Here is an 11034-nt window from a genome sequence, read left to right on the forward strand (position 1 = left end):
GCAGAAAAATATCACATGCCTGTAACATACACACATAGACATACATAATATTCAGGCAGACATAAAGATCTTACAGCTTTTGTTTTTAAAAATTTTAGCCATGGATCAGGTATTAAACTCAAATCCAACACCCATGGTGGATTCATGTCAATGTATGGCAAAACAAATACAATATTGTAAAGTTAAAAAATAGAAAATAAACTAATTAAAAAAAACCCTCAAATCCAAATTATTTTTTCTGGCAGATGGAATAAATTAAAGTTACCTGATCAGATGGTCACAGCTTTTCATTAAAGATTTTTTTATTCACCTGCAGTAAGAATCCTTTTAGAGCTGTTTTTTTTTTTTTTTAGAAACTTCTGCATACTAATCAAACAATGAATTTAGTTGTCTCTGAAAGGTTTGGCATTCTCTCTTTTATGGGTGCCCGTTTGAAAAATGAAAGTGCTTTTGTGACCCCATGGATCGTAGCCCACCAGGATCCTCTGTCCATGGTATTTTCCAGGCAAGAACAGAGGAGTGGGTTGCCATTCCCTTCTCCAGGGGATCTTCCCAACCCAGGGATTGAACCTAGGTCTCCCGCACTGGAGGCAGATTCTTTACCATCTGAGCCACCAGACTGGTGCATAAGGAACCCCCTTTAGGTGGACTTATCTAAAGCAATGTTTCCCCAGGATGGCCATTATAACTCTAAATTCTCTATAAATTCACCTATTTCTCCAGAAAGGCCCAGGCGCTGATCCAAACACTAGGTGAAGCTATCTTGCCTTTGGATTCCCTAAACTCTCTTAATTATGAGAGGCTCTGTTTTCCAACAGCTGTTTTAAAACATTAGGAGTCATATGTTCTCCCTGCTTTTGAACAGGAAGGGTGACTTACCAGGGAATCCAGTCCAGTGGTTAGGACTCCACATTTTCACTGCCAAGGGCCAGGGGTTCAAGCCTTAAGATTCCACAAGCTGCATGGAGCAGCCAAAAAAGAAAAAAGCAGGAGATATTAATAAAATCCCCATGAGATTAATGTCCTCCTTTGTCAAATATAGTTCTTTATCTTCCTTCTTCCTGCTGGTTATACAGGCTGCAACGAGTGCTACATGTGTGCAAGCTCCCTCTTCAGAGTTTCCCAAGTCCATTTTAAAAAATGAGATTTGCTTTACATATTTTCAAAGCGCTCAGGCATTGTTGCCCTACATGGTGAACATGGGTGTGTTTCTCTGGACACTGTGAATATGAAAGTCAAAGAAGAGACATGAAAAGCCAGACAACATGGAAGCACAGCTGCTTCCTCAGTGCCTGGGTGTGTGTTTAATGTGCTATTGAGTGGATCGTCAGGATCGTGAATGGGAGAGAAGGACTGAGGTGGGGATACAGAATCACCAACTTCCTCCTCAATCAGGATCGTCAGCGCCTCAGGACACTGTTGCTGGTCTTCCTGTTCCTCTCCGTGAGCAAGCAGGTGCTGGGTAAATGCTCTTGGTGACTGTGTTGCAGGAAGTCTTGTGAACAGGAAAAGAAGGCTCACATTTGTTACTGTCTTGGCAGCTAAAAGTGGGCCATGGATGATGATCATAGATTAAGGAAGAAAGGGGGTGGGCTCAGGGAGGGGCCTCAAAGTCACAGGTGAAACTCCGGGATCTCATCCAAACCCACAAACAAAAGCTGGAACTGATCTAATGGCGTTCCATTTATTAATTCAGCAGATATCAACTGAGCACTTACCAGGTGGCCAGGCCCCAGGTGAGCTGTGGGAATACAGCAATGAGCAGATTCCCCTCCGTCTCCCCTGAGCAGGAGCTATGTGCTCAAACGGTGGACACTGAAGGGGCCCAAAAGGAGACCCTCTGCCCTGACTGCTGCACAGACTGCCTGACTTGCTGCTCAGCCCTGCTCTAAACCGGTTCAGCGGACTCTCTGACTCCTCACCACCAAGAGAGAGGGCAGTGGGGTGTCCTCCCGCAGCCCAGGTGGGCAGAGAGCAACTGGGACCGTGTCAGCAGCCAGCTCAGGAGCTTAGCCCAGAGGCAGCTGCAGGTGGGCCTGGCCAGGGCAGGCCCGTGGGTGGGCGGCAGGCAGTGGGCACACCCTGAAGAGCTAACCTGGCCAGGGCTGGGGTCCCTCAGGGGATCACGGACATCCCCCCTCCTGCCTGTGACAGTACCACCCCAGACCCCAGGGGCTGGGCGATGGGGCTGGTTCCCGTGGTCAGTTTGGGGGAACAGTAGAGTGGCCTCCCCACCCTCAGGGGTTCTTTTGCCTTGAAGTGAGTCAAAGGGACACTGTTTCAGCACCGGGTCCCCTGAGAATGGAGCTGGTCCCTCTGGAGCGGGAGCCCAGCCCCGAACAGCTGGGTGGGGTGCGTGGGCCAGGCGTGCTGCCCACAGACTGGGCACAGGCGCCTGCTGCATGGCCTCCCATGGGCACTGCCTCCTGTCGAAGCGGAGGGACGGGGAGGGCCGGCCCAGAGCGGGCCCAAGCACTGGGCACCCTCCTCCTGCGCCCCGGTCCCCCAGCTTTGCCCCCCGCATCTCTCCCTTCAGATTCGGACATGGCCCGGGAGCCCAAGCCCAGCCCTGCCCGGCGGGGCCGGAAGAGGCCGTGGGGCACAGCCGTCTTCCGGTGAGTCTGGGGTTGCCTGCTGGGAAGGGAGTCTGACCACGGTTTGTCTGGAACCCTGGGCTCCCTGGGACAGAAGAAGCACCCCAGGCCCGCTCAGTGTGCCGCCCCCTTCACTGTGGCCCCGGAGGAGGCCGGTCTCCCTCGGCCACAGGTTTTGCCTGTAAACTGGGGGAGTCGATCCAGCTTACTCCAAGGCCACTTCTAGCTGACATAACCCAGTCCCCATCCTGCTGGGGGTGCCCTCTCCCCTTGCCTGGACCCGGAGGTTGTGGGTCCTCCGAGCGGAACCTCTCCTGCAAGGTGCTCGGGAGCTGTTTCTGGTTATAGATGTTTGGGAAGTAGAAAATGGGAACCTTTCTGGATGAAATCGTCCCTCTAGCTTGGGAAGCCTCAAGGAATTTTAAAGAAACCTTTAAACGTTTTCAGAAAGGTGCTCAGCAACCTCTGCCAGCCACCGTGCCATTTTCGCAGGTGTTATGGAGGGTGTATGTGGACCGGTGGGCCCTTGGTCCCCTCAGCTGGCGGCTGCGATGCCTGTGCTCGGCTCCTGGCCTGTCTGTAGATGCTTGGGTGGTCTCCAGTAGGGGGGCAGGAGGCAGTGGGGCAGATGGCTGCTGTGAGGGACACCGCTGTGTAAACACCTGGTACCGAGGGCTCTGATCTCTTTTGGGTCAGGTCTCCCTGGAAGCAGGACGGCAGGGCTGGGTGGGGGCCACTGTGGGAAGCTTCTGCACCTCCAGGCTGACCTCGAGAACAATGAGGCCAAACCTCTCCCTGTCCGCCGCAGCCTGAGGCTCTGCGTTACCTTTGACGAGGTGGACTGCTTTTTTCACCGCGTTTGTTTGGGGCTGATGAGTAGATGCCCACTCGTAGGTTAACAGATTTTGTTGTTAGTTATTTAATTGGAGGCTAATTACTTTTCAATACTGTGGTGGTTTTTGGCATTCATTGTCATGAATCAGCCACAGGTGTATATATGTTCCCCATCCTAAACCCCCTCCCACCTCTCCACCCACCCCACCCCTCTGGGTCGTCCCAGTGCCTCAGCTTTGAGTGCCCTGCTTCATGCATCGAACTTGGACTGGTCATCTAGTTCACATGTGGTAATACCCAGGTAACAGAGGTTTTTAAACTTAGGTTTCTTCAGTGATGCAGAACTGCATATACGGTGTGTGGTTTGCCTCCCATCTCATGTGAGAGACTCTCATCTGGGGGTTGATAGGGTTTTGTAAATATTCGTCTAATGGGATGTAACTGGTCCCTTCCCACAGTTCTCTGCCCTGTTTTACCGCATGGCCACTTTGACGCTGGGCTAACCCTTCTTCAGTTCCAGTTGCCTTCTTCTGACTTCATGTCCTCCCAGCCCCTCGCCCAGCAGGCTTGGCCTCAGTCCTGTAGGTGCCTGTGGAGGAAGATAGAAGCAATGGAAGAAATGCTTCAGGAGTGCAGACTTCACTCAGGGGTGCCGGGCACTCAAGGCCTGGGGCAGGGGTGGCCTCTTCAAGACCCACGTGAACCCAGGGGTCTCCAGTGGGGAGAATGAAGCCCTTGATGGGGGGCGGTCAGGCAGCAGACTGTGGGAAAACATCCCGAAGCGGGGTGGGGTCCTGGTGGCCCCTGAGGTGCTGGATGCCTTCTCTGTGAGAACTGGTCAAGTGCAGGTCATGTGCCTTGGATCTCAAAATGGCATCTATCAACCTAGAGGGAAAGGTTTGTGGCAGAAGTATTGCCCCATGTTCCCTGGCCTTTGGCCCTGAGGTCTGACCTCTGCCGTTGGCACCATTCTGACGGTGCATTTTATTTCTCTTTTTGTGGGAAGTGGAAGCCTGCAGACTGTAATCATTAGCCCAGACCAGGGGACAGAAGGGGCTGTGGACCCTGGGAGGGGCAAGGCTACAAATCCTAGGGGAAACTGGGGGCATGGGGGTAGCAGGGGTCGCAGAGCAGGAAGGACCCCAGGCCCTCGACCTGCAGCAAGTCACGGGCTAACCTCTAACTCCCAAACTCAATTCAACTCTGTCTCAACTTCTGTAGCTGCCAAGTTTGTACTTAATAGTCAGTGAATCACTGTTACTTAATCATTTTTAGGTATTTTAGAAAGTCATTTTAAGGTGGGGGGGGACAATCTGCCTTCTGCATTGGCCGGGAATCTAACCTGGGCCTCCCGCATGGCAGGCGAGAATTCTACCACTGAACCACCGATGCTTCAGCAGAAGGCACTTTGAGCTAGCTCGGTAGTCGTCTGCCGGCTCACCTGGCTCCCCTCCCCTGCGTTCCCGAGCAGAGTTGCAGCCCCGTCGGGGGCCCGGACCAGCGAGGAGGTTCCCTGAGGGTCCGCACTCAGCTGAGACCCGAAACCCCGAGTTCCGAGTTCCGTCCTGGTCCCCGCAGCAACGGAAGCTGGGCACCCCGCCCTGCCGCCCCCTTCTCCCCTTTCTCCCAGGAAGGGCCTCCCACTCCCGGGATCAGCAGTGTCCGAGGCTCCAGGGCCGCCCACCCAGACTTCCTGAGGCCAGAAGGCAAGGCGGGGGCAGCCGGAAACCTCATCTGCAGGCCTGGGGGCCTCGCGATGAAGGTGAAGGTCTCCCCAGAATGTCCCCCGTCTGCCCCGGGGCTCCCACCGATCTCTCCCCTCCTTCCTGGGCACAGGGCCCCGGAAGGTTATTTCAGGAATTTCCCTGATCCCCGCTTACAGCCCCCTCCTCCCTACCCCAGCACCCTGCTTGCTCCAACGGAAACCTCAAGCTGCACTGAAGTTCAGGGGTGGTAGCTCCACGGACCTTCCTGCCCAGGCCCAGCCCACTGCCCCTCAGTATCCATCTCCTCTCCCCTCCTGGGCACCGGTTCCCCAGGGGGCACAGTGCATGACTGCGGGTCTCACTGGGCCTCAGCCCTCACCCTGCCAGTCTGGCCCTGCATCCCGGCCATTCCCACGCAGGATTAAAGGCTCTTGTAGCCCCTCCACAGCTTTGGGCCCTGACTTAACTCTTCCCTTTCATCCTTTGCCAAAGTAAGATCAGCAGTGCCTGTGTCAGCCAGAGGAGCCTGCGGAGGGCCCAGATCTGGCTGGCCAGAAGCCTGTGGGCAGTTGCCCCCTCTGCCACCAGGAGCCACCTGCAAGGTGCCCCTTTCAGAGCCCAGCGATGGGGAAGCTGGTTTGCTGCAGTCTCCCAACGTGACCTTGGTCAAATGCCTAGGGGCCCTGGGATTCTAAGGAAAAGCTGCATACCTGTTTCCCCAAATTAAACTGGGGTCTAGGCAAGGACTCTGGCCCTGGGCAGTGATCCTCTCCCCGTTTCTATTACAGCAGCAGCTACGGCCTGGATTACGAGCTGCACCGGGAAGATGGCCCCTGCAGGTAGGTGGGTCCTGCCGCTAGGGGCCTCTGGGCGCGCAGGGGAGGCTGGTGGCCTGACTCCCTCTGTCCTGTCCCCACAGGGTGTATGAACACCAGGAGGTCCCTCCCCTCCTCCACCGCGTGCCTGTCAGGATCTGGAGGGCCCACCTGGGCACAGGGGTCAAGGGCCGCTTCAGTCCCCACAGGGCCCCCAGGAAGAGCCAGCTGCCCCCTGAGATAAAGCGTGAGTGAGGGGACACAGCCCTCATCGGCAGGGCTAGTGGGGAGCTGAGAGGCCCTTAGCAGGGAGAGTGGGCTTAGAGGTCCCAGCAGCAGTGCCCTCTGCCTCCGCCCCCCAGTCCAGACCGAGGAGCTGCACTGCCTCAGGGGTGAGCTGAGCCACATCAAGGCCCAGGTGGACCACCTGTTGGAGCGCGTGGAGCTCATGGAACAGCAGAGGGACCAGCTTCCAGGTCAGGCCCCCAAGGCCGGGCCCAGGCCGCACTCCACAGGCGCCATCCACAGGCGCCAGGTTTTCCCGCTGCTGAAGGTACCCGGGGCCTAGCCTCGGGCTCCCCCTGGCTGCAGGGCTCCTCCTCACCCTCCCCGGGTGCACTTCCCCCCATTCCTTCTGGGTGTGACCCCTCACCCACTCAGCTGCTGTCTGGAGCCAGGGCGGTGTCTCACTCAGCCCACCCGCATCTTGTCCTCTCGAGCCCTAGACACCCAAGATCAGTGCTGCACATCGAGTGGCCTCTTTGGGGTTAGCTGGGGCCTTCAGACCCGGCCACTGACTGGTGACTGTCCCTGTCCAGGGACAGAGGTCTGTGAACAGCACAGGGGCTCTGGGAGTAAGGGTTCCTTATGCAGAACCGCTGAACCCAGGCAGCAGCCCAGAGGCCCGAGGGCCCATCCCGAGGCAGAGGGCTCCCAGCACACAGCCCCAGAGGACGCGGTGAGTGGCCTGGCCCCTCCCCCACCCTCACCCTCCTTGTGTCTGGGTCCTTGTTTGTGCAGGAGACCACAGCAGTGGCTGCAGGGAGGCGACTGACTTCTGTCACAGGCAATGTCCAGAAGATAGGGCCCTGTCCTATTTTCTTCCCCCCCCTCTTAATTCCCTTGCATTGTCCTGTGCTCCCCAAGGAAGCTGAAGCACACTGACCTTCCTGGACTGAGAAATCCAAACTTGGATCTGATAATAGCCTTTTGTGCAGCTTCCAAAGGCCCCAGTGTTCCCTTCTGTACCACAGCCTCTGCCCCTACTGGTGGTCCCTGAAGTGGACCAAGCCTCTGCTGTTGTCAGGACCCACTCAGCAAGGCCGGGCTGCTGTACGGTTGGCAGAAAAGAGCTTCCTTTCTTCCACTTGCCCAGCTCTGGCTGCCCCTTGGCCTGTTGCGCCAGGGGACCCTCACTGCTCCCCAAGACGGAATCACATCTAGAAAAACTGGGCTTGGTGGACAAAATGCCACATGTCTGGTGGTTCTGGGTTCATGGGTCTCAGGAACAATCTACAGTAGCACCGAGATGCCAGAGCTGCCAGGAGAAAGGGAGGTGGAGGTTGGAGACTGTTAGCAGATGGCCCCTTCCCAGCCAGACCCCGCCTTGGCCCTCTGCGCTAGGGTCCTGCTTCTGCTTCTCCTATAGGTCAAGAAACAGGCGTCAGACCAGGAGGGCTGTCAGTAGCAGGCTGGAACCGCTCTAGGCTCATCAGCTCCAGGCACAGTCCCGAGTGGCTCTTTGCTTGAGTGTTTTCTCGAAGGTCTCTCAGTGGCACCCATGCCACCCATTCTGGAGCAAGGGAGATGGAAATGGAGGTGTGGCTCAGCCAGGAACCCTCCCCCCAGTGCTGGTTTTAGCTTTGTCCAGGTACTGCAGGGAAGGGAGGCGGCCCGCAGCTGCCCAGCACCATCTCATAGAGCCAAGGCCCACTCTTGCAAGGGGAGCTGGACGCCCACCCCACCGGGAGCAGCATCAGCTCTTTTCCCTCTCAAAGCCCCCAGTCCTGTCTGGGTGTCCACAGGGTTATCGTTTTTACCTTGTTTCTATCTTGTTTTTTGCTGGTGTGATACTACACATTTTAGACCTGCTTTGGAAATATATGTCACTGGGGACAAATCAAGTTTGTATTTTTCCCCCTGGTCAGGGATTCTTAGTGTGGTCCCCAGGGCTCATTCTGGTCTCTCAGCTGCCTCAGGCTGGCCTTTCCTAGAGCTGAGCAGGCCCCTGAGACACACAGGCTCAGGTCACACCAAGCTGGTGGAGGGAGGACCCTGAGCTGCCCTTTTGCCAATTCAGACCTGAGCACAAATCTGCAGGGCTCAGGAGCCACACAGGGAAAAACCCACCCTTGTGGTCAGACAGGCCCGCTCTGCCCTACAGAATGGCCAGGCTCCATCTCCAGCATCCAGAAACTCTCACTCCTGGCAGTTCAAGTGCCTTCTCGCTGGTGGACCAGTGACACCAGGACACATTAAAGATAACGCTTGTCTCAAGCCCTGAGAACACAGCCCCCAGCTCAGAAGAGCCTTACTCATTAAAGTCGCTACCAAGAACAACAGAAGAATGTCTCAAGTTATTATAAAAGAGTGTTTGGGTTCAGATGTACATGGGAAGGCACAGCGCCCCCGTCCCCTCTCTCAAAAGCAGCCCAGTTATACAGGATGGAGTCCCCGGCTGGCCTGCATAGGGTCCATCCCTTGCAGGACAACAGCTCCAGTCTTCCCGATGAGTCCAGCGGAAGTCCTTTCCAACTTAGGAGTCAAGATGCACTGGCAGGTTTCTTCAACTGGGTCGTGGCTGGCAGTCAACTCAATTAGAAAAGTTTCTTTAACGAAGCAGTCTGGAAAGAATCGCTCCAACACGGCTATTCCTGAGCACGCCTTCCCGGATCCTCTCCGGTGCTCCCAGTTCTCAGCTCGGCGCACGCCGTCTGCAGGCCGACGGCGTGGTCCTTGTGGTGGCAGCTGCGGCTCGGTCCTCGGCGTCCGTCGTTCGGGTCTCTGGCTCAGAGGGGCGCGGCGGCACCCCTCCGGCGGGCGGCCCGCACCAAGCACTGCTGGAGAACGGGGTAGAGGCGCTGGCAGCCCTCGACCCCCAGGCGCACGGCCTCCGCCCAGCTATCGGTCGGGCCGCCTTCCCCGCTGCCCAGCAGCCCGGCCACCTGGTTGAGCACCGGCATGAGCGCCACGGTGAGGCCGGCGGCGGCGCGCTCCTCCTCCAGCAGCGTGGGGTCCAGCAGCCAGGCGGGCGCGGGCGCCGGCGCGCGGCTCAGGCCGCAGCCTACCACCAGGTCGTACATCTCGACGCCCGCGTCGGCCAGGGCGAGCGCGGCGGCCGTGAGCGCGGCGGCCAGCGCCGAACCGCCGTCCTCCAGCAGCAGCGCCGACACCTCGAGCTGCGCGCGCGGGTAGCGGCCCAGGCGCACGGCCGGCTCGAGCGCCTCCTGCAGCGCCAGCGCCAGCTCGCGCTCCTCGCCGCCGCCCGGCGGGGCGCGGCGCCGACGGCCCGAGAAGGGCGCGCGGCGGAAGTCGCAGAGCAGGCGGCCGCGCAGCGCCGCGGGGGCCTCGCCGCCCGCGCCCGCCGGGCCGCCGCCGCGCTCGCCGCCCTCCGCCGGGCGCGGGCCAGACACGGCGCACAGCACCTTGGTGCCGCCGGCCTCCAGGTAGGCCGAGCCCTTGGCCTGGCTCAGCAGCCCGGCGCGCGCGTACACCGGCCGCAGCCGCGCTGGGTCGCGAGGGGCCGGCGCCTCCTCCTCGCCGGCCGCGTACAGCTGCGGCGGCTGCGACTCCTCGGGCCCACGGATGCGACGGTGGTCCCCGGGCATGGCGGCGCTGCTGCCAGCCGGCTCCGCGAGTCAGCCGCCCCGTGCGCCGGCGCTTCCGCCTGCCCACCCGCCGGGCCGGGCCGCTCGAGGGTGCGCGGGAGAGTGGCTCGCGCCACACCGCCACCTGCTGCCCCGGAGGGGGACGGCGCGCGTCGCGGAGCCCCGGGCCGCCGCGAGGACGGCCAGAGCTGGGTACCTGGGTGGATCAGACGGTCCTGCAGAAGTGGGATCTAGGCCAGCCCCGCTGACCTCTAGCCTTCCGGCCAGGGCAAGCCCAGGGCGTGGGTCTTCTTCCTCTCACTTGTGAAGCTGTAATTGACCCTGCACTAGTGACACAACCGTATACATGTTCCCCCACCGCCTTGCTCAAGAGGTCCCTCTGGTACTCAGTGCCCTGGCTGGCACAGCTTGTCGAGTGCCCGTATGGAACTCTCTCCCCCGCTGCAGACTGTGTGAGCTCTTTGTATCCCTCACACTCACCTGGCTTGTGCTTTTTGCAGCCAGGGCCTCAGCACCCTTCTTGTTGCCCCTCTTCCTCACCCCCAGGCTTTATGACTGCTGGCCTCTGTGTCTTCTCTCAGCACAGACCTGCTTTTTCTGCTCCCTCCAAGTCAGCAGGGCTGAGAATGATTCAGGGCCAGCCTGCTGCACCCAGGGGACGTGAAGTCAGCCAGAGAGGGCACAACTAAGTACCACACCCTACAGCTCCCAAACCCAGCTGTCTTCAGACTTGGGTGAATGGACAGAACTAAGTCAGAGTCTCCATCTTCACCGTCCAAGTTAGGTCCTGAAACCTGGAGTGATCTGGCAGTCAAGGGTATGGGAGGAGACAACTGAAGTTCCCTAAAAACCTCCTATACCAAGGAATGTCTCTTACCTCACATCCAACTTGTACATCAGGAGAGGAAAAGACATGAGACTTATAAATGAGAATGCTCTCCTGTAAGAAGCACCAAAAACGAAGCCTCTCTCTGCTGCCAGCAACCCCACGGACCATCTTCCACTGAATAACTAATTCCTCTATCTCACCCCATTCTGTGGGCCATCCCCACAGATGTTTTGAGGCAAATCCAGGGACCATTATTCTCCCAAGTTCAGGGGTCTGGGGCTGGACTCAGCAAGGACTGCAACCAGAAACCAGTTGGAACCACAGCAGTCTACAGACACCCAGGGAACCACGGGTTATCACACTGGGGACACCTATTGGGGGGAGGGCGAAAGGGGAGGAAGAGTAAAAAAATCACGTGGCAGTATCGTA

The 11034-nt window shown here is 58.2% G+C and overlaps 1 protein-coding gene, 1 long non-coding RNA gene and 1 other non-coding gene across 3 annotated transcripts; all 3 read right to left on the reverse strand.

Annotated features, from left to right (window-relative positions):
- Window positions 1–1249: 1249 nt before the first annotated feature.
- On the reverse strand, window positions 1250–4976 carry LOC145513186 (uncharacterized). The gene is made up of 3 exons (XR_014059184.1): window positions 4870–4976; window positions 3905–4017; window positions 1250–1495 (listed from the first exon to the last, which is right to left on the reverse strand). It is a non-coding gene; the product is annotated as an uncharacterized LOC145513186 (long non-coding RNA).
- TRNAG-GCC (transfer RNA glycine (anticodon GCC)) lies at window positions 4750–4820 on the reverse strand. The gene has a single exon. It is a non-coding gene; the product is annotated as a tRNA-Gly (tRNA).
- Window positions 4977–8522: 3546 nt separating the features above from the next.
- EXOSC6 (exosome component 6) lies at window positions 8523–9889 on the reverse strand. The gene has a single exon (XM_081508755.1). It carries the CDS (start codon window positions 9774–9776, stop codon window positions 8958–8960), a length of 819 nt encoding a protein of 272 aa, XP_081364881.1. The 5' UTR covers window positions 9777–9889; the 3' UTR covers window positions 8523–8957.
- Window positions 9890–11034: the final 1145 nt, after the last annotated feature.

The sequence above is a fragment of the Giraffa tippelskirchi genome, chromosome 7, assembly GCF_054371585.1.
Source record: "Giraffa tippelskirchi isolate mGirTip1 chromosome 7, T2T-mGirTip1v1.2.pri, whole genome shotgun sequence".
NCBI lineage: Eukaryota > Metazoa > Chordata > Mammalia > Artiodactyla > Giraffidae > Giraffa > Giraffa tippelskirchi.

Bases quoted from the DNA above. Each gene is read 5' to 3' on its own strand.
- EXOSC6 (XM_081508755.1), bottom strand. From the start codon at position 9,776: ATGCCCGGGGACCACCGTCGCATCCGTGGGCCCGAGGAGTCGCAGCCG.